Below are 27973 nucleotides of genomic sequence, written 5' to 3' on the forward strand. Positions count from 1 at the left end.
GCTCCGGCCCTGCTGCACCCTGCGCGCCCACTCACAAGTCCGTGGTGGTGAAGGTGGTGTTGATGTACGCTACTTTGGTGGGCTTCAGGTTTAGGGCAGCCACCAGCGCCTCCTTGTCAGTGGGGTCTGTCTGCTGCATTTTGCCCTGCTGCAGGAGAGCATGGTCAAAGAGGATGGGGGCAGACATGGGGGACAGGGACACCCCAGGGGCTGGGGGCTGTCAAGGGGATGGAGAGGGAGAGACATGTGGGGTCCAGGAGCCTGGGGACCACAGCAGAGAGGAGGGGACATGGAGTGCAGTGGCAGGACTCCCTGCTGGGCACGAGCAGCTCTTTCCACACTCACCTCAGCCTCGACATTGTTGTCCCCGGGTGCATTTACAGTGTTTTCATCCAGGGAATTCATGCTGTGGAGAGTGGAGGGTGGGAGGGTAGAAGAGGGCCCGGGCACTGGTGAAGTGGGGATGAAGGGTGATGGCCCTGTGGCCTTTGGGACCTGCCTGCAGATCTCACCTGGCCACAGAGTTGGAGTCCTCGTGGAAGCCCAGGTCGTGCGAGGGATCGAGCGAGAGGTTCAGCATGGGGTTGGCCCTGGCCAGGGATGGGTGGCAGGTGAGTGACTGTCCCACGGGGCTGGTGGGTCGGCCCGGGGCAGCCGTGTGCCCCAGGCAGGAGGGGTGCGACAGCAAGCCCTGCAGCCCCTGGGTGCGGGGACATGCCTGGGCTCTTCCCTCCTGCTGTGGGGACCCCCACTCACCCCTCTGCATTGTACTGGTTGGTTCCAGGGATGCCGGCTCCCTGCTGTGCTATGGCAGGGCCGAACGTTGTGGCCACCTTCAGTGCCTTCATCGCACTCAGCTTCCTCTTGTAGCTGCAAAGCCCAGGGACGGGGTGGGTGAGAGGGCCAGGGGGAGAGCCCGGCTGTGGGATGGCAGGGGCAGGAGTGGGATGGAGGGTAGGGATGGGTCTGGGGGTACTGGTGAGGATGGCGGCAGTGGGGGGAGGCAGGAGGGGGCGCGGGCAGTGTGGTACCTCTTGGTGGTGAGAACTAAGACCAGGGTCATGATGAGGATGAAGATGAGCAGGAAGGCCGCCAGCCCTGCGATGATGCCGATCAGCTCTGTCTCCCTGGTGGGCTTCACCACCTCCCCGGGGCCCTGGCGCAGAGCAAGGGTGAGGGCACAGCCCCGGCCAGCGGACCACCCCCCCCCCCCGCCCAGCAGCCACACGTGGGGCTGATGGCCTCTCGCTGTGCCCCTTGCCCGGCCCCACTCACGATGACGGCCAGGCCCAGGTTCACCAGCTCAGCCAGGACCAGCGGGTCGGACTGTATGAGCCTGCCGAGGAAAGCGGAGGTGTGAGCGGGTGGGCCGGGCGCACGGCAGTGCCTGTGCAGCCCCCGCCCCGGCACGCACACGCTCAGCTGGTTGACGTCCAGGGCGGTGCCATTGCTGTACACGAAGTACACCTCCATCGCCGACTTGGCTTCCACCCTGTGGGGTCAAAGAGATGGGGTAAGCGGGGTGCAGGGCACAGTGCCCTGCCCCAGGATGACCCCCTCTGATGCCACCGCCATGTCCCCTTCCCCACCACCTGCATGGCCCCACTCACTGGGAGGCACGGGTTTCCTCCACTCTTCGGATGGCCGCTACGTAGACCCCTGCCTTGGTGGCGGTGGTCAGGGCCCTAGGAACAGGAGGGGTGGAGAGAGGCTGGGCCGGGGGTCCTGCCACTCCCCTCATGGGCAGGGGAAGCCGCAGGACCCGCTGCAGTCTCCAGCTCTGGTGAGGACCTGCCTGCCTTGGTCCCCTTCACAGTCTGGGAGACACGGTCAGCGGGTCCTGGCCTGCATGCTTGTGTTCCCCGCTGCACAGCCATGCACCACTCCCCCAGCCTGGCACCCCTTACAATTTGATTTTTTCGGAGTTACTTTGGACTTCATCCACCGTTGCCACGAACAGGAGGCGAACACGGTAGCTCTGATCTACTGCGAAGATCTGCACAGGGAGAGCAGGGGTGAGCAGGGCTGGGCAGGACACGGGGTGTCCCCAGACGGAGGGGGATGGGGGTGACTCTCACATTCAGCACAGTCTGTGCTGTGTGCACCGGTGCCTCGCCATCCCGAGCCTCCACTGTCAGCTGGTACTGCCCCTTCAGCGAGACATCAAGGTTGCTGTCCACCCTGCAAGGATGGGGGCATCGGTGATCCCATGGGCCATCCTTGGGAGGGCACTTCCATCCCCCAAATTCCGCCCTGCCACCAAGCCCAGGGCAGGACCCCAGGATGGCTTTGTACCCTTGCCATCCTGTGCTGGCCCTGGCTGCACGTCTGCCTTGCAGCAGGCAGGAGCTGAGCCATGTTCCCCCCACCCGGGCGCAGACCCATGGCCTCACAGGATGCTCCCGACGTAGCTGTCCTGCTCGGGCGTTGTCACCACCTTGAAAAGCTTCTCGAAGGGCTGGCTGACCCCGTTGTCCTGCACGAGCACCACACTGACAATGGAGAAGGTGATGGTTCCCCTCAGCCCCGAGTCAGCATCTGTGGCCTGCAGGGACAAAGCATGACAGGAGCATGGACGGGAACGGCCACCGCCTGCCTACGATGGGGACAGGCGAGCTTGGCTCCACAGACTGACAGACACACAGCTCCTCACCTTCACGGTAGCCACTTGCAGGTTCTCAGAAGAGATTTCAGGGACAACCACTGCCAGGGACAGAGAGCGCGCGGTGATGCTCAGCCTGCACAGCCCCGGGGCTCAGCAGAGCTCCGAGCATCCCCCTGCTGCCCTCAGCCTCACAGCCTTCATGGAAAGCCTCGAGAAACCCCAGCCTGGCCCCTGCACCTCTCACAGCCTTCATGGAAAGCCTCGAGAAACCCCAGCCTGGCCCCTGCACCTCTCACAGCCCTGCTCTGGCTGTCAGAAGGTCCCCGCTGCCGGGGAGCAGGGCAGAGCATGGGTGGGTGCAGAGAGGAGCCCGCCGGACGCACTAGCCTCAGCTGCTCACCAAAGGTTTCCAAGATGGGCAGGAAGAGCGGTGTGTTGTCATTCACATCGATGATGAGGATCCTCAGGGTTTCTGCAAATGCCCCAAAAGCAGAGCTCTGGTCACCAACAGAGTGGCCCTGCAGCACCCTCCTCTGCTTCCCCTGGGAGTCCCATCCTCCCAGCAGGCTCAGGTCCCTGTGGCAGGGACCAAGAGAGCTGCGGACACCCACCCTCCATCACCAAGCCACCCGGCTCCTGCCCTGCTCCCCACAGCTCCTCCTGAGAGGTGGGAGAGGCAGGTCCCACCTCCCCCCATGCCTGGTGGCAGTGGAAGGAGCGGGCAGTGGGTGCCATACCGTTCTGGCTGTAGCGGTTGCCCCTCTCAGTGTACAGGTCTTCAGCCCGCAGCGTGAGCACCACCGTGTCGCACAGCTCATAGTCGATGTCCAAGCTGTTCACCAGCACTGAGCCGTTGGGTGCCAGTATGAACCAGTCCCAGCACACCTCCCCGGCGCTGCGAGCCCCCTTGAAGCAGGCAACTGCCAGCTCCCAGAAGACCAGCGAGTGGTTGGTGTCTGGATCAGAGGCGACCAGCGTGTGGACCAGACCCTGCTGTGTGCCATTCTCGCTCACGTTCACGTCCCGTAGCGAGTTAGGCAGGAAGGTGGGGGGCTCGTCATTGATGTCTAGGATGTGGACCACCACTGAGGCATTGGCAGTGTCCCCCACATTGTCTGCAGCTGTGTTCTCTGCCAGCACCACCAAAGAGAAGAACTTCTGCTGCAGGGTGTCATAGTCCAGGGATGTGTCGGGGTCCACAGACAGCTGCCCACTGTAGTGCCCTGGCCCCAGGTGGGACGAGCGGATCAAGAAGTTGCTGGAACCACCACCCCTCTGAAGTAGGAAGGAAATGCGGGAATTGATCTCTGTCCGGTCGGCATCTGTGGCCTCCACCTCACCCACGAGGGACCCTGCAGGTGGAGACAGACACTCAGTGGCCAGCGGGCACTGACGCCGGGACACAGCTGGTCCCACACGCCTGGCCACGCAACTTCTACCTGGAGAGTCTTCAAAGACTGAGAACTTATAGGACTGGTTGAGGAACATGGGTGCATTGTCGTTCATGTCCTGCAGGAGACAAAGCCCATGGCTGTAGCAGCTCCAGGAATCAGGGTCCCCCACAACAGGCTGGGGACAGGAGTGTGGACACCTGCCTGCCCGCAGGCAGGAGGCACACAAGCCCTCTCCTGCCTCCCTCCATCAACTATTCCCTCTGCCCTCACAGAGAGTCTGGGCACACGGTGCCCCTGCCACAGCCAGGGATCCCACATCCCCTCCCTGCCCATCCATCCCAGCTCCAAGTCCTGGCCTGCCCCAGCGTGTCCCCACTTGCGCACAGGGCTCACCCCCACAGTGATGGTGACGTTCACCGAGGTGCTGAGCTGTGGCACGCCGTGGTCGTACACCTCCACTCCCACCACCATCTGCCCCCGCTCATCTTCCAAGGCCTCGCGGTCCAGTGGCTCCTTGCTGTGCATCTCGCCTGTGGTCACGTCGATGGTGAAGCTGTTGCTGAACGGTCCCGGCAAGATCTTGAAGCCCAGTTTGCTGTTGGGGTTGCCAGGCTCGTCGTTGTCAATGGCCTGAAAAGGTCAGAGGTTGAAAGGTCAGGGTGGCGACACCTCGGAGACAGTCCCTGCTCCCCTCTCACAGCCCCCTGTCATCCCCTCCGTTCGGGCATACCTGGATCTGCGTGCTGACATTTTGCCCCTCTTCCACAGAGATGAAGTAAGAGCCAGTGATGATGGGTGCCATGTCATTGTCATCCAGCACGGTGATCTCCAGCACCGTGGTGCCCACCAGGTTGTCCCCATCCTTGGCCTGGAGGTTGGCATAGTAGATAGAGCGAGTCTCCCGGTCCAGCAAGCTCCCGTTCTGAACGAGCACTGCTCCAGTCGTGGCGTTGACCATGAAGATATTACGGCTATGGCACATATGGAACTGTCACTGGGGTTCGGGACTGGAGCCCCCTTCCCAGGACGATGCCCTGGTTGTGGCTGGCCATGCCCCTACGTACATGCTCTCTGGGAGCAGCTGGTAGGTGATCTGGCCCAGGATGCCACTGTCCCGGTCGTAGGCCTAAAAGAGAGAAGGAGGCATCTGGTCAATGTGCCTCAGCCCCTAGAGCAGTGATGAGCCTGGGGCACTGGCTGCTGGCAGTGAGCACCCCAAAAACATGGCCCTGTTGGGCACAGGGTCCCATACCCTGTGTGCCCACTGGCACTGTCTCCTTTCTGAATGCATGGAGAGACCAATGACCTCAACACAAGCTGCACTAGCAGTGCCAGATGTGCCCAGTGCCCTGCTTTGGGGGACATAAGGGGTGCCCACTCCATGCTGAGCGCCTGACCGTGATGTTTGGGGAGACGATGGTGCCAGCAGGGCTGTTCTCCATCACGCTCAGGTTGTAGGTGCTCTGGGGGAACTCAGGGATGTGGTCGTTGCTGTCAATGAGGCTGATGGTCACAGTGGCTGTGGAGCAGCAGTCTGTGGGGTTCCCTGTGTCATTGGCAACAATCTGCAGGACAGAGAAAGGGAAGGTGTCTTACATGGGTCCCCAAACATGAGGAAGAGACCTGTCGTGCTCCAGCCCAGCATCCCTGCACCAAACAAGCTGGCAGGGCACAGCCATGTTCTGCTTTGGCTTTTGAACACTGCAGGAGAAGGGCTGTGTCCCCGCTGTGCCCTGGCATATGCAGGGAGCAGGGACTGTCCCCACAGCGAGCCAGCCCCATGGGTCCCACCTGCACCACCATGACATGGCTTATCTCGTAGTCCACAGAGGACGGGTCTTTCACCAGGAGCTGGACCTCCCCTGTGCCAATGATCTTTGTGGGGGAGACAGTGAAGGCGTTGGAATTTGGACCCTGCAGGTACAGCTCAAAACTGCTGTTGATGCTCTGCCAGGGAGAGACACAGAGGAGTGAGGGTGGGTGGTGCAGCAAGGACAGGCACCTGCACCCCGGCCCAGCCCCTTGGACAGGCGCCCACCTTGTCTGGGTCGTGGGCAGTGATGCTGAGGTTGGACACAGGCAGTCTGGAGGAGGAGTGCTCTATGATTTCGCCCCAGAAGTTGTTCTGGGCACTGGTGGAGAAGTTGCAGGTGGAGAGGGAGCAGTGGTAGAACTGGGGCTTGTTGTCATTGACATCTGTCACCATGACTGTCACCAGGGTGCTGGCCTGGGCCACCTCGCCATGAATGTCCAGGTTCACCTCAGATGCCTGGGCAAGAGGAGACAGCAGGTCAGAGGGGCCTGGGGAGAGGAAAAGGATGGGGTTCCCCTTGCTGCCTCCTACTCACCGTGACTTCCAGCAGCACCTCCTCGCTTGGCAGCTGCTCACGGTCCAGGAGCCCACTCACAGTGATGGTGCCCGTCGTGGCATTGATAGCAAAGGGGGAGCTGGCAACTAGGGCAACGAGACAGCAGGAATCAGCTACAGCCACTGGGAAACACAGGAGGCCTGGCCCTCTCTCTGCCAGCAGGGCAGGCTGGCAGTGCCCAGGAGCCCAGAAACAGTCCCCGTGGTGCCCCTTGCTGTCTGATCACCCCCCCTGCCCATCCCACCCTGCCCCATCACTCACTGGTGATGTTGTAGGAGATTTCATCATTCACCCCCGTGTCTCTGTCCATGGCGGTGACAGTCAGCACAGCAGTGCCCTGCAGGGACATGGCCATCAGGGCAGGACCTGACATCTGCAGCTGCCCTAATGCCTGGTGGCCCAGACACCGTGGGGCGTCAGAGCCCCCAGGGAGGGCCAGGGGTAGGGACGTGCTGCTGAGGCAGGTGGGCTCCTTACCGGGGCGCAGTTCTCAGGCACAGAGCCGGAATAGGGCTCGTTGAGGAACCGTGGGCCCAGGTTGGGCAGGTCGCGGATCGTCAGGGACAGGTAGGTGGAGCTCTGCTGGAAGGTCAACACGTTGTGCAGCAACCCCCCACCGTCCTAGGGAGCAGAGCACCCATTAGTCCCTCAGCCCCCTTACCTGGCAGCCCAGCACCCCCGGCCCAGCTGGCCCCCACCTCCGCAAGGATCTTGAGCTGGTAGAAGGTGTTCTTGGCATAGTCCAGCGAGCCATTGAGCACCACGCTCCCGTTGGACAGGATGTAGAAGAGCCAGTGATTCTTTGTGCTGTCTGGGATCACCTGAGCAAGGGACATCACCCTGTGTCACCAAGGCAGGCAGCAGAGGTGCCCCAGCAGAGATTGGGGCTCAACCCTTCTTCCAGACTTGGCTACAGGCTGTGGGGATCCTCTAGCTGCTGGCTTGTCCCCAGCTTGCAACTGTTGAGCACCTTGCTGCACAGTGGGTGCAGAGCCAGCCCTCCTGACCCAACACGTACCCCTGCTCCGTCAGAGCCACGGGGCTGCCCCTGGCTGGATCCCCCAGCACCCCTGCCCCACAGGGGGTGGCTCAGGGGTGGGTTTGGGGTATGGCATGCCCCGCTCTGCAGCGCTCTCTGCTCACCTCCTCGATGCGGTAGCTGACTTTGGAGGCATTCCCAGTGTCGCTGTCGTAGGCAAACACGGTGTAGATGATGCTGCCGAGTTCCATGTTCTGGGCACACAGAGGGATGGTGGTGGCATCACCCAGGAGAGCAGTGGGGGTGATGCTGGGCCCAGCCCCTGCCAGCCCTCCTCTGACCCTGCAGGGCTCCAGAGGATGCCCAGTGCCGTGGGCCACGCGGGGATGAGCTGCTGCCTTTGCTCACACCGAGCAGAGGCCAGAACCCCCCCTGTCACCTTCCCTGGGAGCAAGGGCTGCACCCCAGCCCAGGGACTGCCGGAGGGGCATCAGGGTCAGCCCCACACCCTGTCTGCACCCTGATCTGGCCTCACCCTGTTGTGGGCTGAGTGACAGCTTGGACACTCCCTGACTGGAAACTCATCACAAGGGCAGAGTCCCAGCCGCATGCCAGCGCCTCAGACTGGCACAGAGGCACCCGTCAGGAGCTGCCTGACACGGAGCACTCCCAGGTCAGCCGTGCCGGCTGCACCATCACCCCACGCCCAGGCACACTGTCACCGCACACCCATGCCACAGGAGCCACCCAGCACCCCTGCCCTGCTGCCCACGAGGGCCAGGAGGTCCTGGGGAAGTACCTCAGGGATGGAGGTTTCGTACGGCAGGTGCTGGAAGACCGGGGCATTGTCGTTACGGTCCTCCACGATGATCGGCAGTTTTCTGGAGACCTACCGGGTGTCAGGGAGGGCACAGGATGAGTGTGGGAGATGGTGCCCGGCAGAGCTGGGTGCAGTTCTGGCACTCTGTGCCCACCCCTCCTCGGAGCCAGCTAGCATTGTCAGCCCCTGGGCAAAGACTACCTCCAGCACCCTTCCCCACTGAGCCTCGTCCACAGCCATGCTGAGGCCCTGCTCCCCTCCCCATCCCCATTCCCCTCTGCAGCCATCCAGCCCATGTCCTGGCACTCACCGCATCATTCACCCCATCAGACACCTCGACGGTGATGGTGAGCTTGGGCTGGAGCTGAGGGGACACAAAGCAGGACTTGGTCAGGGCCAGGTGGAGCTCAGCCCTCGGATGGCTGAGCCCCAACGCCCTCCCACCCACCACCTCCGGGTGGGATGCTCCTCTTAGATGGCTCTGTCCCCTGGAGTCAGGCTTTGGGGCCAGAGAATGACCCACAGTACTGCCATGATCAGCTCTCCCACGGGAATCATGGCTCTGCCCTCTGTCCCTGTCACCCCAGACCCATCAGCTCAGGCAGGGACATCTGCCCTGGTCTCTGCCATCACCTCGCGGTCCAAGGAGTTCCTCAGCATCACATTGCCTGTCTGGGCATCAACAGAGAAGTAGAAGGCCTCTGGCCCACTGATGCTGTAGGTGAGTGGGTCCCCGTCTATGTCAATAGCCGTCAGCTGGAAAGCTTGCTGGCCTGCGGACATGGACAGCATCAGCCCCTGCCTGGGGCACCCCCCAGCTGCTCCTCCTGTACGCCGGGGACTCCCCAAGTCTGCCCCACTCACCCAACTCCAGGTCCTCAGGCACGTAGACAAAGGTCATGTTGAAGAAGGGGGCTGTGTTGCCTGAAACTACAAGGAGGAGGCGTGCTGAGCACCACCATCGCACAGGGCTCTGCGTGCACCCTGCACCCCTGTGCCCCACAGCACCTACCCAGCTCCCAGCTGTGGTTTGGATCTCCAGGGGAGGCAGGGGAACCCACCACCCCTCACCTTCCTCGAGCTCATCCCACACCTCCCACATCTGGACCATACTAGTCCTCCAGCTGCAGCACCCATGCTGGATGCTATGCCCACTGCCCAGCCCCCTGCCTGCTCTACCTTGCCCTGGGGCAGCAAGGTTGCTGTTGGATCTCCAAGGTGCCAACAGGATGGACAGCTGGTTTTGGGGTCCCAACTGCCCTCAGGGAATTTGGAACAAGAGTTGGGGGCTGAAAGCACCTCCAACGCCTCCCACCCGCCCGTGCCAGTCGCTGAGCAAAGTCCTTACCTGCCGTCAGGAGGAAGGGGAGCAGCACCAGCAAGTGCCATGCCATCCTTCCAGCGAGCCTGTGGGCACACACCAGAGAACAAGCGCCTGGGGCTGACAGCTGCCTGCTCCCACCAGACACCCCAAATCCTTCCTGGGGAGCAGCTACTGGGGCAGAAGGGGCTCTGGTGGGGACAGTTCCCTCTGCTGAGCTGGGCTGGTGAGCAAGCACCAGACTCCATGCCTCACCGCCGGGCACAGGCTCCTTGGGGACATGGCATGGGGGGACAGAGTTAGCCTCCAGGTGCTGGAGACTGTGGGGATGCTTGGGGACCCCAAGAGCCTCTCCTGGGCACGGCTGGAGGCTCCATCACTCAGGCCCAACAGGGCCACTCTAAGCAGTGCTTGGAGCCCAAGAGCAGTCCGTGACACCGCCGTGGTGCCCCCCTCCTTGTGCCACGGCCTGCGGGCAGCCCCACAGCCTAGAGACACCCCTGCCTCCCCCCGCCATGGACCGCAGTGCCCGTGGGGACCGGAGCGGGGCTGACATCCCTTACCTGCGGCTGTGTCGCTGGGGATGCTGCCGGGCAGGCTGCTCTGTGCTCACACCCTGGCACTGCCAGAGACCTTTGCCTCCTGAAGTAAACAAGTTCATCAATTATTAACTGCAATTAAGGGGTGAGACATCCCTCTCTCATCTTCCTTATTCCTTGTGCTCATCCCCCAGCTCCCACCCAGCCCAGCCCCATGCTCGCTCCCCAACCCCAGCCCCCCAGATCCCCATGCTGGGTGCTGTCCCCCAGGATTCAGCCACGCCAACCTGCACCCATGGGACTCCGGCTCCCAGGAGGGATGCAAAGCCTGTGGGGATGCAGAGGGATCCCAAACCACCCCGGGAGACCAGAGAGGTCCTGGGGAATTGCCTGCATCCCCTGGGCTGGGGACACCGAGGTCCCACCAGGACAGGGGGTGGGCACCAACCCAGTCGTGCGGCTACTGGGGCGGGTGCCTGGGGCCCTCTGCACCCCCCTGCCACCCGCTCCCCTCCCCGAGGGCTCGGCCCAGCCTCCCTGACCTACTTTGGACCCGCTGGGGACAAGGGTGGATTGTGCAGCTCTGCTCAGGCAGAACAGGGCTGGGAGGTGGTGGGGCGGGGAGGGGGGACCACAGTCAGCCCTGGGCCTGTGGGACTGCTGCCTCAATGGCCCTGGACTCCTTCACCCCTATTCCCTGGGAAAAAACCCTGGGGTCTGGATGTCTGAGAAAATCTGGGGTCCCCCAGACACCCAGCTTGCTCCGAAGTCCCCATCTCACCCCACACGAGGGTCAGGGAGCTCCCAGAGAAGAGGCCACAGGGGCCCAGCCTGGGACGACCCTCCAGCAAACCCCTCCAGTGAAGGCTGCCCCAGGACATCCCCACAGAGACACCCCATGGGCTGCCTGCGTGTACCCCTGGAGCCCCCCAGGGCTGGCCCGGGATGAACTCCTTGAGCCCTCCGGGGCTGGTGCTGGACACCCCTCTGCACACTGCCCCGGCTGTCCCAGGACACCCCCACACCTCCTAAGGGGCTGGCCCGGGACATCTTTCCCAGCGCACCCTCGGGCCGGCGTTGGGGTGCGCTGCCACTCGGAGCATTACGGCCGCAGCCGCCCGCCGTGCGGTTTCGGCGGCGCCGCTCTTGGGCGCAGTACGGCGGAAGGGTGGCGGACGCGCCCATCGGCGCGGCGCGGGGGGGCGGCGCGGCCTGTTCCATCGGGGCGGAGGACGCGGGGGCGCCATGAGGCGGGGCTGAGGCCGGGCCGAGGCCGGAGCGAGAGCGGCACCGGGACGGACACCGAGCCCGGCGGGCCCGGCCGCCGCGCCATGCGAGCGGGCTGAGCGGCGGGCAGGGCCGGGACAGGCACCGAGCGGCCCGTGAGCGCCGGGGGCGCGCCTCCGGTAGGTACGGGGCGCGGCGACGGCCGCGGGCCCGGGCTGCGCGGGGCAGGGCCGGTGCACCGGGCCCGGTGCACCGGGAAAAGGCGGCGGGCAGGGCCTGGGGCGTGGGGAAGGAGGTAGGTAGAGCCGGTGCAGGTGGGCGGGGAGGGCGGCCCCGGTGCATCGGGGAGGGCGGCCCCGGTGCATCGGGGAGGGCGGCAGGCAGAGCCTGTGCAGGGCGCAGGCCGGGCCCGGTGCGAGGGGGGCGGATGCACGGGCCGGCGAAGCTCGGTGCGACGGAGCGAGCGGGGCCCGGTGCGCGGCGGGCGGCGGCCGGGCCGGGCCTGGTGCGCGGTGGCTTGGAGGGGGCGGATGGCCGGGGTAGGCGGGGGCCCGACGCAGCGCGGCCGGGGCCGAGCGCAGGGCCTGGTGCAAGGGGCGGGTGACTGCGTGGGGCACCGGGGTTCGGGGGAGGCGGCCGTAAAGGGCAGCAGGGCCCGGGGCACCGGGGCACGCCGGGGGGAGGAGCCCCCGGTTCTTGGGGAGCCCCTCGGGGATAGGGGAGGGCTGCGGCAGGGGCTGCCTGGGGCACCGGGCAGGGCGGCGGGGCCGGAGCCTTGCCGCCCCTCGGAGCCTCGCCGGCAGAGCGGGGGCTGCCCCGACCCTGCCCCGGCCATAAGCCCCTTCTCGGGGGGCTCCCGCGTCCCCGGCCGGGCGTGAGTCGGTGGCTCCTGCCGAGGCTGGTTGTGTCCCCGCTGGAACCACGGGGTGCTCCGTCCGCCGCTGCCGGAGCCCCTGGGCCCCGCTGCCTGACCCGGGCTCGGTGAGCAGGGCCCGACTCGGGGTCAGCCCCCGCCGTGTGAGGGGGGATGGGAGGGGAAGCGGTAAAACTCTTCAGAAAGTTGTAAATGGGGAAGAGGTAGGAAACAAATAAGCCCCAAAGGAGGGGGCGGTGGCACTCGGGGCCGTGGGACAGGCCGAGCCCCTGACCCCGCGGTGTGTGTGCTGGCTGCGTGCGGGGCCTGGGGCAGCCCAGTCCCGCAGAGGACGCGTGGGACCGGGTTGTGGGCAGCTGGGATGTGCTCCAGGACTTTCCTGGGCAGGAGTTGAGCCCCGCGGCCAGCCTGCGGCCAGGCGGGTGCTGTCCCTCCATGTGGGGACAGCCCCTCTTCCCACGAGCGTGGCTCGGTTTTGCATTGGCATCTCGGCCAGAGCTCTGCCCCGGCCCGGTGCCCTGGCACAGCTGGCCACGCGTGTCTGCAGCTCTGCAGCTTGTCTCCATGCTCGCCTCCTCGCCATCCTGTGTCACCACCTCGCTCAGTCCCTCTACCACCTGCACCCCTTTCTGCTCTGCTGCCAGCTCCCACTCCCCAGGACCCCCATGCGCATTGGTGGGGCCATGTCCTGGGGAGATGAGCAGGGCAGAGCCCCGGGCAGGCAGGTCGGTCCCCGAGGCCAGGAGCACCGGGAGGAGGAGCGGGCGCCGGCCTCGCCGGCTGTCGGAGGGGAGCAGGCTGCGTCTGATGTCACTGCGGTGCATGGTGGGTAATTATGCACGTTGCAATGAAAATAATAAGGCCGGCTCCATAGCGGTGTCTAAAAATACTGCTAATGCGGAGTGCCTGCCGGGTGCCTTTGTTTGTCACCTTTGGGTGTTTGCTTTGAGGCTGGCCGGGCGGCGGGGGCCACACTCTGTGGTGTCACGCCCCTCAGGCAGTGGGTTTGGTTTAGCAGGTGAACTGGGGCCCCTCTGCACCCCCTTCATGCCCCTCCGTTCGGGCAGCGGTGCCAGTGGAGCCGGGGCAGGTATCCGCATGGGAGATGTGGTGGGAGCCACCTGAGTGTGTTCGGGAGGCTCTGGTGTCACCCCCCGTGTAGGGAGTTCTGGTGGGGTGGCGGGGCTTTGTGTCCCCCCTCAGCCTTGCTTGGAGCCAGGTACTCTGACATGTGGCTATTCCTGTGTCCCAGCGACCTGCCCTGATGTCACCTGCAGGTACCAGCATGCTGGCCTGCCCGCAGGTGGGTTGCTGGAGATCAGGGTCAGGCCCAGGTGGTGTGGTCCATCTGTTGCCGGCATTGTGTGGCCAGGGCAGAGCTCGCTGGGGCCGGGGTCCCAGCCCTTCCCCTCGGGGCTGCTTCTGTGGCCTGTCCTGCACCAGCAGGACAAGGACTGTGGCATCTTGCTTGCTGCTTTCTGGCTGAGCAAAGGTGAGAGGGAGGGATGCGTGTCTGGAGCAGAGGGAAATGATGTGATGGGTGCTGGGTGGCACCTGGCCGCTGGCCCGGGGCAAGGGCTGCCTGGGGTGCTGATCCCCACTCCATGAGCAGGCAGGCACTCTGCCCCTCCGTCGCCTGTGCAGGTCTTACTGCTGCTGTGGTCCCTCCGTCTGCTGCCAGGAGCCGGTAGCTCCCCACTGCAGTGGAGGGAGAGGCTTGCAGGGGTGGTGAGAGCCATCTGGAGACCCAGCTGCTCCAGCCCCTGGCCTGGCATGCTGGTGGGGGGAAGGCGGCATGTGGCAGGGCAGCAGCGGAGGACCGGGAAGGGCAGGAAACGGTGAGCCTGTGCGCCCGGGGCTCTGCGAGGAGCCTCTTCCGCTTCGTGCGCGGGGAGGTCAGAGCGGCGGCGGCTGCTCTTGGTTCCCAGTTGATGCTTGCGGAGGGCTCTGACGCCACCTGAGCCTTGTCCCTCTTCGCCTTGGAGCGAGCAGAGAGGCGTCTCCCCACCTGCGTGGTGGGCTGACACACCTTCAGGGTCGTGGCTGTGTTTTTGGGACCTTGTGCTGGGCTCTCCCTTCACTGGAGGGGGAGTATCGCTGCTGCCTCCGCTCTTGCCAGGTGCTAGATGTGACCTCTGAAGCCGTGCACGGCAGTGATGTTCCCTTGAGCGGTGAAACGTGCCGTCCCTACCTGCTGTGCTGTGCGGCTCCCCTTTGGTGAGCGAGGAACAGAGAACGGGGAGAGGAGACTTTGCGAATCCCCATTGATTTACACCGTGGAAGCTGCCCGCTGTGTGTTTGCGTCTGCCTGCCTGGGACCGGGGCTCTGTGAGGGGAATTGATCAAGCTGTAAAACCCAGAGCCAGCTAATGAAATGGGGACTATAGATTTTTATTTTAAATGGAAGAGAGTTTAGGGGAGATTTAATTATCCCTGTTTTATGGACCTGTTAGAGGAATGAAATAACAGCCAGCAGGTAAGGCCCAGGGTTCAGCTTGCAGCACTTCTTCCAGGTGTCTGCAGAGCCAGCGAAGTCCTGCCACCCCGGGGCAATGACAGGGAGTGAAGTCACTCAGAGCAGGATGGGCGAAGTTCTGCTTGTCCTGCCAGGTGTCCCTGCTTCCCCGGTGGGAGTATCCGTGTTGAAATAGCAACGGGGCTGGTCCTGGGGGTGTGGGCTCCCAGCCTGAACAGGGGCTGGTGTAAGAGCTGTCCTTGTCGCTGGGGCTTGGTGTGGGCCTGTCCTCGCACTGGTGGATATTGGAGAGTTTGGGAGCCTTGTGCTCGCTGGACTGTCTCCCTCCAGGTGTCTTTTCCCCCGGGGCCGTGGAGCTCTCACTGAAGTCTGTACCTGCACAGAGCGTGTGGGGTTTGTAAATGAGAGCTGCAGAGCACTGGGATTTGCTGGGCTTAGCTGTGTGTCGGACACAAGCTGTAACACTGTCACTACAGCCACTCCTACTGTGTGCATCCACTTCACCATCACGTGAGGCCAGCCGCGGGGCATGGCTGGGGAGGTGGTGGCTGGGCAGCTGGCGGCGGGCAGCGCGGCACTGGTTTTCGGCAGAAAAGCGTGGAGCTCTTGGATGGTTTTTCATCTCTGAATTGAGGAGCTGGTGCATGGCATTTTCCCACCATCCCTTGGCTCCCTGCTCGGGGCGAGCTGGAGAAACATGGTTTGTCACACGCCCTGCGTAGGTGAATGGTTGGCCAAGGGGTTTGCGTACCCACCAGGCAGGCAGAGCCCATAGGGTGCCAGTCTGATGTGTCCAGAGGCTGCTAAAATATCTGAGGAAGCTGCTGGTGCTGGGGAGCCCTCCCAGAGGCCCTCTGATGTTGGTGTAGCCAGGAGAGCCAGGCCCAGGGGCCACGGAGCCACACGAGTATGTCGTGCGGCTCCGTGGGACAGGTCGGTTCTGGAAGGGAGCAGCGTGGATCTGGGCTGTCAGCTCGCAAGGATGCTGGGGGAAGCCAGCCTGCTGACTCTTTGGGCAGCAGAGCCACCCCAGGTTGCTTATCCTTTCCTTCGCCCTTGCACCTGCAAGTCCTCAGCCTTTCAGGGCAGGAGCTGTTTCCTGGAAGGCACGAGCAGCCCATGGGAACCCGTGTCCAACATGGGATGTCTGGGTTTTCTGGAGCGGGGTGGTTTGGGAGGGCTTCCCGCTTTGCTGTGTGCATGGCAGAGGGCGAGGCGAGCAGCGTCCCTGGGAAGCAGCACTTGTGACAGGCCTTGGGAATATTATTTTCCAGCTGCAGCCTGCTCCCTGGAGACCTGGCCTCACTGGCTGTGGAGCTATAGCTGTGGGAGTTCCTTGCTGCCCTGGAAAGCACGATAAGGGATTTCAGCTTGACCACGCAGAGCAGAGGACTGGCCTGCAGTGCTGTGTGTTAGGAGCTGCTTCCTCTTGGGTGAGCCTGTGTCGCGGTGACCCAGGGCTCCAGCATATCTTGCTGTCGCCCCTGGGAAGGGAGGGCCTGTGCTCTGGTCCTTCCTCCCCCCAGCCTGGCAGCACTGAGCTGCGGTCCCCTCCGGGCAGGTTGTCTTTTCCCTGCTGTGCTGGTGGGGCTCCCTGGCTGCGTTTGCATTTTGAGCCGAGTGCCTTCGTTGCTTTTCTCTCCATGCCTGTGCTTTGGGAAAGCGGTGAACAATAAAAATCTGCCGGCGAGAGCTGTAGCAGAGGTCAGCCAGCTCCTGTGCCCCAGGCTGCTCTGTTGTCACCACACGGTCGCGCTTTGTGCACAGGGGCTGTCAGCTTGGAAGTCATGTTTTTGCTCTTAAAACCATCCCCAGGCACTGGTGTGGGGTTCTCTGAGTGATGTACTGGGGAGGTATTGCAGCAAGCCTCCTTCGCACTGAGGGCAGTGGTTACTGCCCGTTTCGGTGCATCTTGTATGCAGCCTCCTGGCAGATTTTAAATGAAGAATAAAAGAGGGTAAATGGTTGCTGAAAATCATGAATTTCTCTGAACTCCTTTCTGAAGATGATCTTTGCAGGTTGTCAGTGTCCCTGCAGGCATCTTAAAATGCAAAACAAAACACCCGACCCAACTCCCTGACTGTCGTTAGCGCTTTCAAGCGACGCTTCATTTTGCTGAGTGTTAACGAAATTGCTCTTTGCTGTCCACCAGCTTCTGGCTCTGCCCGTATCCTTTCGCTGGAGCCGTGACACCAGACGCTGCCCCTCTGCCTGAGCCCAGCCGGCGGAGCAGTGGGGAAGGTGTCTGGAGCCCAGCGCCTTCTGCCCTCGGCTGCTCGCTTGGCAGACGTGATTAACGCCGTCCATAGTGTGTAGAGAGCGGGCTGGACTGGGAGGGACGGTTGTGGAGAGGCGGCAGGTGAGCTGGGGACTCCCAGGGGTGCTGTGTGGGGATGGGGAGGAGGGCTGAATCCCTGCTCCCTGGGATGGCTCTGTGCAAGGAGAGATTGGGTCCGCTTTACGAAAGCGCTGTCTGAAAGGAGAACTAAAACGTGAAGGGCAGAGGAGTGTGGAGTCCCAAACCATGGTGTCTCGTGGTGGGAAGGAAAGGGAAGACCAGGGAGGGTGCCCAGGCAGCAGGTTGGGGATGGACGTGGTGGCATTCGCCCTTCTCCCCCCACCCACGTGCAACTGAGCTGCGGAACCGGCTGCTGCAGGATGCCAGGACAGACAGAGGCGAGCGTGGTTCAACGTGCTTCTGTGCGGGGGAGAAGAGTCCACCCAGGAGAGCGGAGGACACGACCCACCGCTTGATGCCATTGAGCTACAGAGGTACCTGAGCCGGACCTGGCTGCTGCACCAGCAGCCTTCTGGTCATGCTATTCAGGTCGTGCCGGTGTTTCTAGGGCAAACGAAGGAAGGTGGAGATATCTCTGCAGATTATTTACCCTGTCCTGAGGAAATGAAGGCTTGTGCAAGCTTGCTGTTTATTTGTGAGTCTTCTCCCTGCTTTGAACTTGCTGGATGGTGTCAGTTGTGGTAGGTGTCAGGTGTGGTAGCTGTCTCAAAGGTCTTGGCTTGCTACAGGCTCTGGCTCTTGGGGAGGAAGATGCTGCTCGTTCTCCCTCTGCAGTGCAGCTCAGCCTTGCTATTAGACATCAGAGAATCCACGTGGGAGAGATCGACAGGAAACCGGGCGTTATCAGTTCCGCTGCCTGTGCAGCTACTCGCTCCTCATGTCAGCATCCTCCACGTGTGTGTGGCTGGAGGCGTTTGACGGGAGTGCTGTCAGTCCGGGGGTGGGAGTGGGTGGTGTGTGATCGCGGCAGAGGCGTCCTGCCTCCGCTGCCAGCCAACTCGGCTCCACCGGAGTGTGCGGAGCAGGGAGGGAGCTCCTCACCCCCCCGTCTCCCCAGCGGAGGAGCGCTTCATGCTGCGGTAGCTGCTGATGTTGGGGTGTTCCATGTCCCCTGGTGCTTGTGTCAGGCCTTGGGTAGGGTAGGGACACTCCTGCTGCTCGCCCACCCCCCTCCCCGCCAGCCTTGAGAGCTTCTGGGTGTTTGGTGCCGGTTTCTTCCCACTTGTTTTCCAGGCACTGGGGAGGGGAGAGAAGGATCTGGGGCCTCTTCCTCTCCCTCATCTTGGGGGAGAGGCCAGGGAGAGAGTGGAGCTGAGCCGTTGGCATGCTGGATGTTGGAGAGAGGATGGGGCAGAGCGTATTCCCAGTGGGAGACTCACACCATTCGAATCACCCCGGCTAATCCTGTGACAGACCTGACCTATATATGGGGCAAGGGAGGCGGCGCGTCTGCGGCAGCAGATGGTGTCTTAAAGAGCCTGGGCTGGCGGAGGCTTTGGTTCTGCTGGCCCCTGGCTCTTGTGAGGGAGAGGATGGGCTGCCCATTGGCTGCAAAGCAGCCAGGTTCAGCCCGAGCAGCCCCTGCAGGTAGAGAGCTTTCTAAGGCTGCTGCCTGGCACGGGGGGTCCCGCTCACCTGGGGTGCCACAGGTGTCGGTGGCTGGACTGGGGACACCTTGTCCTGCCCCAGAAGCACTGACCAGCCTTGCTTGGGCTCCTCACGTGGCTCTTCCAGGCAGAGCTCCTGGTCCTGGGGCAGTGTGATGTTGGTGGCTGTGCTCCTGAGATGGCGCGGGGCAGGCGCGGGCTGAGCAGCTTCCACGTGCTCCAACCCTGCGGCTGGACGCGCAGTGCCCGGTGCTCGCGGGAGCTGGCTGGGCAGGCTCGGCACGGCTGGCCCTGGGAACTGTCCAGCCTGGCTGGGCAGGGAGCACGAGCAGTGTCTCACCGGCGAGCCGTGCTCTACTGATGGCTTCTCCCAACGCTGTCCTGAGGACATCGACAGCTACTGGTGATGCTGGAGCAGGTCGTGAGGGAGTGTCTGCCCAGATATCCACCATCTGTGGCCTCTGCCTGCTGCCGGTGCTTTGCCCGGGATCAGGCCATGTCCTGGCAGCCTTGTGAAGGTGCAGTGCTGCCTCTGCCTGCAAATAGTGGGAAGGTCAAAGTGCAGAGTGCTGTCTTCCTCCTTTTCCGTCTGCTCCCCAGCTCTTCGAGCAGAGAGGCTGTAGTGGAGCAGACTTTGAGGGTGTCTTTCAGGTCTGCGCTGACAATTCAGTCCCTTGGTTGTTTTCTCCTAGGGTGCTTCTCTGTGCATGTGGGCCTGCCCCGTCATAGGTCTGCCCCATGCCCTGCTCTCCTGCTTTCCTGTCCCGTGTGTCCCCTACCGTGGGGACGGTTGCAGTTGGCTGTAGTGCTGTAGACAGTCGTGGCAGAGGGAGCTTGTCCCAGGATGCTCCATGTCCCAGGGGATCCTGGAGGCTGGTGTGGTTCCTTCTGTGCGAGGTGAGAGCCAACGACCTGGCTTTGAGAGTGGCCTGGAGGACTTGGGCGCAGGGCACAACTGAATCCAAGTGCTCATCGCAACGATGAGCCTACTGAATGGTTAAATCATTGCCACCGATCTGAGGCTTTCTTTAAAAGGGGTGACGTTACAAATTAATTAGCTCCCTTGGTTGTTAGCACTTTAAAGCCCAGCTGTCAGGGGAGGGCTGGTTTATAGGTATTACATCAGGGCTGCCGGCCGGCTCGCTCGCCTACCTGGGCATTTCTAAGCGTGCGTTGTAACCCGGGCAAGTTTGGCTTGGCTGCAGCAGCTGCCCGTCAGCAGAGCCGCTGCGATGCGCTCTCCTGAGCGCAGGGTTGGAGCGGTGCTGCCGGGGGCGTGCGGGGAGCCGGCGGCACGGCCTCTCGGTGTGCGGCTCCCGGTGTTAGCCACCAGCTGGGCGACTTGCTCGGCTGCCCTGCGGGAGATGCTCCGAGGAGTTCCTGCTCCTTGTTTGATCGAGGGGAGAGAGCAGGAGGCTTTTCTGTAGCGAAAAGGGTTTTTATTTTTTCTGGTGCCTGGAAAATTGCCCCGGGCAGAGATGCGCTGGGAGAGCTGCGTGTGCCGGGCAGGCTGTCGGTGCAGGCGGGGGCTCGATGTGCCGAGCGAGAGGGGAGCAGCTTCTCTATCCTCCCGTCCCGGAGCGGGGTGGGGAGCCGAGCTCCTGCCTTCGCCTGTCCCCTCGCCCGGGCTTTTCCGCCCACCGGGCAGCAGGAGCATGGCGGCACGGCGCGGGCTGGCCGGGAACGCCCGGGCATACGGTGCTGCCGTCCGTCACGGAGCTGCCAGCCCGATGGGCTGGGGCCTCGTGGGCCGGGAGCCGCGGTGGTGGGCTGGCAGCGGCGGGCAAAGCCGCAGGTAAGGTGCCACCTCGGACCCGCGGTGCCCGTCCCGGCGGGGTGAGGCGGCGCGGCTGGTACCGGGGCCGGGCCCCCTGAGGACGGCGGGGCGGACGGTGCCGCGGCGGGAGCGGGTCTCGGTCCGGCCGGGCCGCCTCCCCGGACCCGGGCCCCGTTGCTAGGGGCCCCCTCTCCGTGGAGACCGTTGCTAGGACACCGCCCCCCGGGGCGGCGGGGGGGGGGCGGTGCTGCCCCGCGTGGCGGCCCGGCCCCGCGTCTCCAAGATGGCTGCGGAGCGTGACACGCCTGGTCACGTGGGGCGCGCGCGCGCCGCGCCTCCCCCCCCCCTTCCCCCCCACACCCCCCCCGCCGCCGGCCGCGCGCGCCCCCGGGGCCTCCGAGTGTTGTGACTCGGTCCGGTGCGTCCCGCCGCCGCCGGTTCTTAAAGGGGCAGGCACCCTTCACGCCCCCCGGCCCGGCGGTGGCTGTCCCGGCCCGCCGCAGCGGCCCCGCCGCTCCGCGCCGCGGAAAACAAAGAGGCACCGGAAACAGCGGCGGCGGGGAGGGGGCCGGCCCGGCGGGGGGCGGGAGGCGGGAGGGAGGGAGGGCCGGCCGGCGGCGGGCGGGCGGGCGGGGGGGCAGGCCCGGGCCCGGCGTCGGCGAACAAAGAGCGGCGGGAGGGGGCGGGGGCGCCGCAGCAGCACCGGAGCGGCGGCCCAGGCCATCGGTGCAGGTAGGTGCGGGCGGGAGGGAGGGGGCGGGAGCGGGGCGGGGGCCTCCCCCCCGGACCCCCGGCGGCACCTGCCCGGGGCGACGGCGGCGGGGCCCGGCGGCCGCCTTTGTTATTGCTTTTGTTTGGCGCCGAGCACATGGCCCCGGAGCGGCCGCTCTTAAAGCCACAGCTCCGCGCCCGGCCCGGCACCGGCGGGGGCTCCGCTGCTGCGGCGGGGGGGCGCGGGCTGCCGGCGGGGCGGTGCACCCGCGGGGGGGCGGGCTGCAGGCTGGGGTGCCCCACTGGGGTGCTGCAAGGTGGGGGTGTCCCGTCGGGGTGCTGCACCCGTCGGTGTGCTCCGGGATGTGCCGCTCGCCCCTCCGTGTGCCGCCGTCCCGGAGACCCCAGGGGCTGGGCTCGGGGTTGGGGTCGGGGTCGGCGGGTCGGCCCTCCGAAGGGGCTCCCGGTGCGGTGGGGCCAGCGGTGACCCCGCTCCCAGGGGAGTTGACGGCGCTGGCGTGGGAACGGCGGGGCATCCCGGGGTGCCGGGACGGAGGCGGCAACGGGTGGCACCAGGATGGCGGGACCCTCGGGGAGGCGGTGGCGAGGCGGGCGGCTCCCCCGGCAGCCCCGGAGCCCGGCTCTGCCCGAGCAGATGGCACCGGGCGTGAGCGCTGGCGCGCTGCTAACTTTGTTCTCGGCGGGGCCCGGGAGCCGCCTCGCCCCCCGCCCCACCGAGGGGCTGCGGGGCCCAGAGTCCCCTTCGCTCCGGGGCTGCGGTGGCCTCCGCGGGGTCACGGTGACCCTGCCCGAGGCGGTGGCTGCCTCCCAGCCGTGGGTGCGAGGGGGGGCGCCGGGTGTGTCTGCGTGGGACGGGAGGATGGGTGCCTCGGGGGGGTGCTGGTTGTGGCAGGACCGGGGGGAAGCCGTGCCAGCCCCGTGCCCCTCGGCCACCACCGCCCCGGCGAGTCGAGGACGTCCCGCTTACGGGGGACGTGTCCTCGGGGTGCCGTGCTGGGAGACCGGGCAGCCCCCGCTGCTCCGGGGGTCCTACAAACAGGCGAGCCCCTGCACGGCTTTAGCATCCTTCTGTGGAGGGGCTCCCTGTCCCCGAGGCCATCGCTGTGGTGTCTGGTCTGGAAGGTGCCCGCCGGGTCACGCAGAGCCTCTGTGGGGCTGTGGGTGTGGAACTGGAAGCTCTAACACCTCGGGGAGACTCCCGGGGAGGGGGGGGTTAAACCTGGGCCATCGCTGCACCCCAGCCCTGCTGGTGGGACACCCGGGCAGGGGCGTGGGAGCAGAATGGAACACCCATGGGGGCAAACCCACGTCCTTGAGCACTGCCTCTTCCCCGGCGGCAGCCACAGGCAGGCTGCTGGGGGGCTCAGTTTGTGGCTTTTGGGTTTGCTGGGTTTTTTTTTTCTTTTTCCCCTCAAAACAGAGAGAGAAATTTGCTTTCAGCTTCCAAAACGGTATGGTAGATGGGAATGAGGGTTAAGAAGAGACCCGTGTGTGACACAGGGCTCACCCCGGTGACTTCCAGCTATGGTTGGTGATGCCTGTTACCCAGGCGTGACACTGCAGCTTCTCCCGGCTGGTGAGACCCCCCTCATCTTCCTCCTGGGGCCGAGCAGTGCTCTTCAGGCTCGGGGTGCCCTTCCTGGCCCCAGTGTGCCTCTGTCATGGGCGTTGAGGAAGAGGAGGAGGTAGAGCTGAAGAAGGAGCTTCTTTTGGAGGGCACACCACCAGCCTGCAGGAGAGCGGGATTTGGGGACATGTGGGTGCAGTGCCAGGGCCGTGGCTGCTCCCACTTGCTGGCTGTAGCTGTGGAGGCCAAAGGAGGCTGGCAGAGGGGCCTGCTGGGCACCGGGAGGGTGCTCGGGGGGGGGTTGGACGGGGGGTTGGACACACACGGTGCCAGGGTAAAGCCCTTTTGGGGCTGGGGGAACCAGAGCCTCGGGAAGCACAGCCCCGCACGCAGATGTCTCCGCTGTACAGTGCCAAGCTTCACCGGGGCTGGGGGGCCAAACTGTGTGGCAGGAGGGGGGCTCTGGCAGGGGGACACCCAGCCAGGCTGGGTGTGGGAGGGGAGATGGGGCAGAGCACGGGGCTGTATTCCCACTGACCCCCTGCCTGTGGGAGTCGGGAGCAGAGCTGCCTGCCCAGCTTCAGCTGCAGCCTGTGCCTGTCCCCCTCCTCCATGGGGACGTGCAGCTGTGCCCCACGTATGCAGCAGGGAGTTGACGTGCACGGACTGAGCCAGAGCAGGACCATGAGCCCTGCTGTCCCCTGCCAGTCCCCTGCGCCTGTCACTGGGGTGGCAGCGTCAGTCCAGAGTAGGACGTGCAGGAGCCCAGCAAAAGAGAGCAGCCCCTAGAGCAGCACTGGAGCCCGTCTTGGCCACCGACCTGCTGGAAATCCCCCACACCGCAGTTCAGGCTCCCCGTCAGCCGGCGAGCAGCCTGGGATGCTGCTGCAGCCACAGCTTGCTTTTTTCTGTGCCAAAAACAAGTGCTTCTCTCTCATTCTGTGTCTGTGTCTTGCATGGAGGGGGTGGCTCTGGCCATGCAGTGGAGGGATAGTAACTGGGTAACTGGGGGACGATGGCAGGCTCTTCCTAGTTGTCCTGTTCCCCCCACCAGGGACCCATCCAGCCCCGGGAGGTGGGGTGGGCGCAGGTCTAGGTCCCAAGCAGCAAGAGATCCAGTCATCAGCGTTACTGTCCCCATGGCGGGGGAGCAGCAGGCTGAGCTGTGGGGGGACAGTGGTGCTGGGGTGGCTCAGAGTCACTTGTGCAGTGTGGGTGGCAGGGCTGGGCAGGGGAGGGGTGGCCTGGCTCCCAGCCTGGAGGGGCCCTGGGCAGCAGCCAGTCAAGCTGCAGCCCCCCCAGCTTGTCCACGGGCACAGCAGCTGCCCCAGTCTTGCTCCGTGCGCCTCCTCCCTTCCCTCTCCCAAAGCAGGCAGCAGGGGAGCGGGCTGGGGTGATGCTGCCCAGACCTGGGGCGCGGGGATGATTCGGGGCTCTTGCGGCCCCACGCAGTCCCAGGGATTGGTGTGCCGTGACCCGCTGTCCTTCTCGCAGGATCCAAGGTGCTGGTGTCTCACCCTGCCTGGAGCCTGAGGTCTGGTGTGCCCATCCGCCTCCCGACGTCACCAATGCGACCATGGGAACTGGCAGTGAATAGGCGGCCACCCTCTGCCCCTTTTAACCAGCGCCGTTTTTCGGGGGGACCCTGCAGCAGCCCCGACCACCTCCGGCGAAGGTACGGGGCGCAGGGCGGTGCAGAGCCCTGTCACCCACGGTGTGTGGGGACATGGGGCTGGTTCCGCGCTCCTGTTGGGGCAAGCCACCGGCTCCTGGGGGGCTTGGGGGGTAGATTGCGGCAGGGAAGCACATCCGCCTGGCTCGGCTGATGGGTCACCAGGGAGCAGGGGTCCCTTTTGTGCTGAGGACGCAGCAGTGGGGTACACGCAGGGTGAGCAGAGGAGCCGGTTCTGGAGCTCCTCAGCCAGACAAGGAGCCTGGTGGCCTGGCACGATGCCCTGAGCATCTTGCCCTGAGAGCTGGGCTGGCACTGACCCGCTTGCAGCCACCCTGCCCGGGACGGTGATGCCCCTGGCCCGGGGGTCACTCCTGCTCTGTTTCTCTCCTGCGGTGGCCCCGCAGCCCCCCTGCCAGGCGTCAGTGGGGACGACGCGACCGACCTCTGGCAACCCTGCTGGGGCAGGATGAGCCCCAGGTGCACCCTGCCTTCCCCCAGCAGCCGCACGTCCCTGTAGATGAGCCCCGCGCCTACGCTCTCCCCAGCACGCCGCCACGAATGCTTCACCCGGCCGCTCACCCGCCCCACCAGAACCCATTCATGGTGGATCTGCATGACCAGGTAGGTGCTGCAGCCCCAGCCCTAAGGGTGACCTTATGGTGGCCCTGGGCTGGTGTCTGGGGCAGTGGTCCCAAGACGTGTCCCATGGGTCCCCTCTGGCTTGCTGCTGGGACCGCCCAGCCCTGAGGCTGCCAGTGCTCTTGTCCTCCAAGCACTTAAACCCTGGGGTCCCCCTGCCAGTTTGGGTGTGCCCAGGGCAGTCCCTGCTCTCAGGGGCTGGGGACAGTCCCCGCAGAGGGTTGTTCATGTCACAGCTGTCACGTATCGTCCATGGTGGGTTGGAGGCTGGGCGAGTCTGTCCACAGAGAGCAAAGAGGGGTCCAAAACCCCACTCGAACTGCAGCCTGCACTCAGCTCCCCTCCTCTGGTCACACCAGTGGGAGGGAGGTGCCAGGCGGTTGTGTCCCAGCGCCAGGTGCTCAGTGCCCTGCTGCCACCCTGTCAGGATGGGGACAGGTCAGCCAGGGCTGTACCCTGACTGTGCCCTCGGTGCCTCGTCCCCAGGTGCACCAGGGACCCGTCCCTCTCTCCTACACGGTTACCACCGTCACGACGCAAGGCTTCCCCATCCACGCCGGCCAGCACATCCCTGGGTGCAGCACCCAGCAGCTCCCAGCATGCTCAGTGATGTTCAGTGGACAGCACTACCCGCTCTGTTGCCTCCCACCCCCGGTGAGTCATGGTGGGGAACACCCACAGGGGACACCTGGGGACAGCCTGGGCAGGAGGGGCCAGGGGTGCAGCCATGCCCATGGTGGGTGTCTGACCTCTGTTTTTTTTCTTTTCCCCACAGCTGATCCAGGCATGCGCCATGCAACAGCTCCCCGTCTCCTACCAGACATTCCCCCCCATCATCTCCAGCGACCATTACATCCTGCACCCCCCGCCACCGCCAGTGCCCCCTCACCAGCCGCCCCACATGGCCCCCCTGGGGCAGTTTGTACCTCTCCAAGCCCAGCACCCGCGCATGGTGAGTTGGGGTGGGGTACGGGCTGGGGACGTGATGCTCCCTGTGGCCCAACAAAGATCACCTTGGGGCCTTGTCCTTCTGCAGCCAGGCCCCGTGGGTCTGAGGTGGGGGTGATGTGTGGGATGGCCAGGGTGCCTTTGTCCTGCTAATGTCAGGGGCGTGTAATTTGGGATGCCCCTCCCAGCCTAACTGTTTCACCCACAGCCTCTGCAGAGGATAGACAATGACGTGGACCTGCGAGGGGAGCAGCACCCCATCGCGGGCTTCACGTACCCCCCGTCCCACCACACTCCCACGCTGTCCCCCTCCGTGCCGCTGCATTACCTCCCCCACGACCCGCTGCACCAAGAACTGCCATTTGGCGTGGTGAGTCCCCATCTTGGGGAGGGGTGGGGGGATGCCATGGGGCTGGCGCGGCTCTAAGCATCCCATCTCTCCCCACAGCCATACCCCCACATGATGCCCCGGCGGCTCAACACCCAGCGGTACCGGCTGCAGCAGGCGCTGCCCCCACCGCCACCCCCTCCGCCGCCCCCCCCGTACTACCCGAGCTTCCTGCCCTATTTCCTGTGAGTACCGGGGCGGGTACGGCGGGAGGCGTGGGGCAGGGGTGGCACCGTGGGTGGGGGGCACAGTGGCATGGTGTTGGCACAGGTGGCTCTACCCCCCTGGGGGTGCCAGGGTGGAGGGTGGGGTTTATGGCCCCATGCCGACTGCCCCGTCCTTCACCCCCCAGCTCAATGCTTCCCGTGTCGCCGACGGCCGTGGGGCCCACGATCAGCCTGGACCTGGACGTGGATGATGTGGAGATGGAGAATTACGAGGTGCGTCGGCTCTGCTTCCTTGTGGGGTGACGGGATGGGGAAGCTGGGGAGGGTTTGGGGATCGCTGTGCCAGGGTGGAGAGAGCGTGGAGGGGTGCTGTGCCGGGGCACGAGCCAAGCTGAGCCGGACTCTGCGTCTCCCTCCAGGCACTGCTGAACCTGGCCGAGCGGCTGGGGGAGGCCAAGCCGCGAGGACTCACCAAAGCAGACATCGAGCATCTCCCGTCCTACCGCTTCAACCCGGAGAGCCACCAGTCCGAGCAGACCCTGTGAGTGAGCCCGGGGCGCAGACGGGGTGGGCGCAGGGGTGCCTGGTGGGGGGCCGGGGCTGCGCGGCGGGGTTGCACTGACGGTCGCCTCCCCCAGGTGCGTTGTGTGCTTCAGCGACTTTGAGGCCCGGCAGCTTCTCCGCGTCCTGCCCTGCAACCACGAGTTCCACGCCAAGTGTGTCGACAAATGGTTAAAGGTACTGCCCGTGCCCGCTGCGGGGAGCAGAGCCACTTCTTGGGGTGCTGCGGCCTCGGTGCTGTGCAACACAGGATGCGCTGGGAGCGGGGCCGAGCACCGTGCTGGGCTGGATGTGGCACACTGCGTGGTGCTTCCAGCCCTTGGCAGTGGGGTAGGGGGGGGTCCTGGGTGCAGCCGGGGCCATGGGGTGCCCGCTCACTTGCCCCCGTCTCTCCTTGCCCATAGGCAAACCGCACGTGCCCCATCTGCCGGGCGGACGCGTCGGAGGTGCAGCGGGAGGCGGACTGAGGCTGGCGGGCGCTGTGCCGCACAATTCACTAGAGGACGAGGACGCCGGGCCAGGGGCGGGGGCCGCTGCCCGCTGCTAGGGCCTCACCCTGCGCTTACCCCCCCTCCCCAAAGCCTCTCCTTGGATGTGGTGAGCATTGAGCAGTCCGGGCTCCCGGCCAGCCCTCCTCCTCCCCGCCGGGGCACGGACTCGGCCGGACGCCTGCCCGCTGCGCTCCTGGGGCCCCGAATCGTGTTGTGCTGGAGGCGGGAGGCGCGTGGCCATGCCCTCTGCGCTCCAAAGACGCTGTTGTTGCCCCATCACTTTCCAGGTCTTTGTACTCCACTAGGGAATTAGTGATTTTTCCCTTTGTCACTTTTTTTTTTTTTTTTCCCATGGTAGGGTATATTTTTTCCCGTTTCCTTTCCTTTTCCTCATGTTTTTGGTTCCGTGGCCGTTTGACCCGGTGGTGCGCAGGCAGCTCCTCTCCTCGGCGTTGCTCGCAGAGGACGCAGGAAGGAGAGAGGATGGAGTGCCGCGGGTTTGGTGCCGGCGGCACCCC

General features: G+C 64.8%; 2 protein-coding genes across 4 annotated transcripts; one reads left to right on the top strand and one right to left on the bottom strand.

Annotated features, from left to right (window-relative positions):
* RNF44 (ring finger protein 44) lies at positions 1–27431 on the top strand. Of its 2 annotated transcripts, XM_086470970.1 has the most exons (11): positions 1–10; positions 24150–24261; positions 24666–24882; positions 25387–25554; positions 25676–25852; positions 26057–26218; positions 26297–26421; positions 26589–26676; positions 26823–26944; positions 27042–27141; positions 27369–27431. In XM_086470970.1, exons 2-11 carry the CDS (start codon positions 24155–24157, stop codon positions 27429–27431), a joined length of 1329 nt encoding a protein of 442 aa, XP_086327096.1. In that variant the 5' UTR covers positions 1–10; positions 24150–24154. The 2 variants fall into 2 exon arrangements, with proteins under 2 accessions (XP_086327096.1, XP_086327095.1); XM_086470969.1 differs by lacking the exon at positions 1–10 and having other exon boundaries at positions 24086–24261.
* CDHR2 (cadherin related family member 2) lies at positions 32–10074 on the bottom strand. Of its 2 annotated transcripts, XM_086471032.1 has the most exons (32): positions 10052–10074; positions 9516–9574; positions 9032–9097; positions 8801–8940; positions 8478–8531; positions 8147–8236; positions 7512–7601; positions 7067–7189; positions 6846–6989; positions 6630–6705; positions 6348–6454; positions 6038–6268; positions 5791–5946; positions 5397–5564; positions 5064–5125; positions 4730–4970; positions 4393–4629; positions 4045–4114; positions 3343–3957; positions 3006–3077; positions 2654–2703; positions 2394–2545; positions 2079–2181; positions 1908–1996; positions 1611–1685; positions 1415–1492; positions 1276–1336; positions 1032–1156; positions 757–870; positions 513–590; positions 346–406; positions 32–148 (listed from the first exon to the last, which is right to left on the bottom strand). In XM_086471032.1, the coding sequence occupies exons 2-32, from the start codon at positions 9559–9561 to the stop codon at positions 32–34; spliced, it is 3891 nt and encodes a 1296-aa protein (XP_086327158.1). In that variant the 5' UTR covers positions 9562–9574; positions 10052–10074. The 2 variants fall into 2 exon arrangements, with proteins under 2 accessions (XP_086327158.1, XP_086327159.1); XM_086471033.1 differs by lacking the exon at positions 10052–10074 and having other exon boundaries at positions 32–145; positions 9516–9561.
* Positions 27432–27973: the final 542 nt, after the last annotated feature.

This window comes from Leptosomus discolor, chromosome 10, assembly GCF_034619465.1.
Source record: "Leptosomus discolor isolate bLepDis1 chromosome 10, bLepDis1.hap2, whole genome shotgun sequence".
Taxonomy (NCBI): domain Eukaryota; kingdom Metazoa; phylum Chordata; class Aves; order Leptosomiformes; family Leptosomidae; genus Leptosomus; species Leptosomus discolor.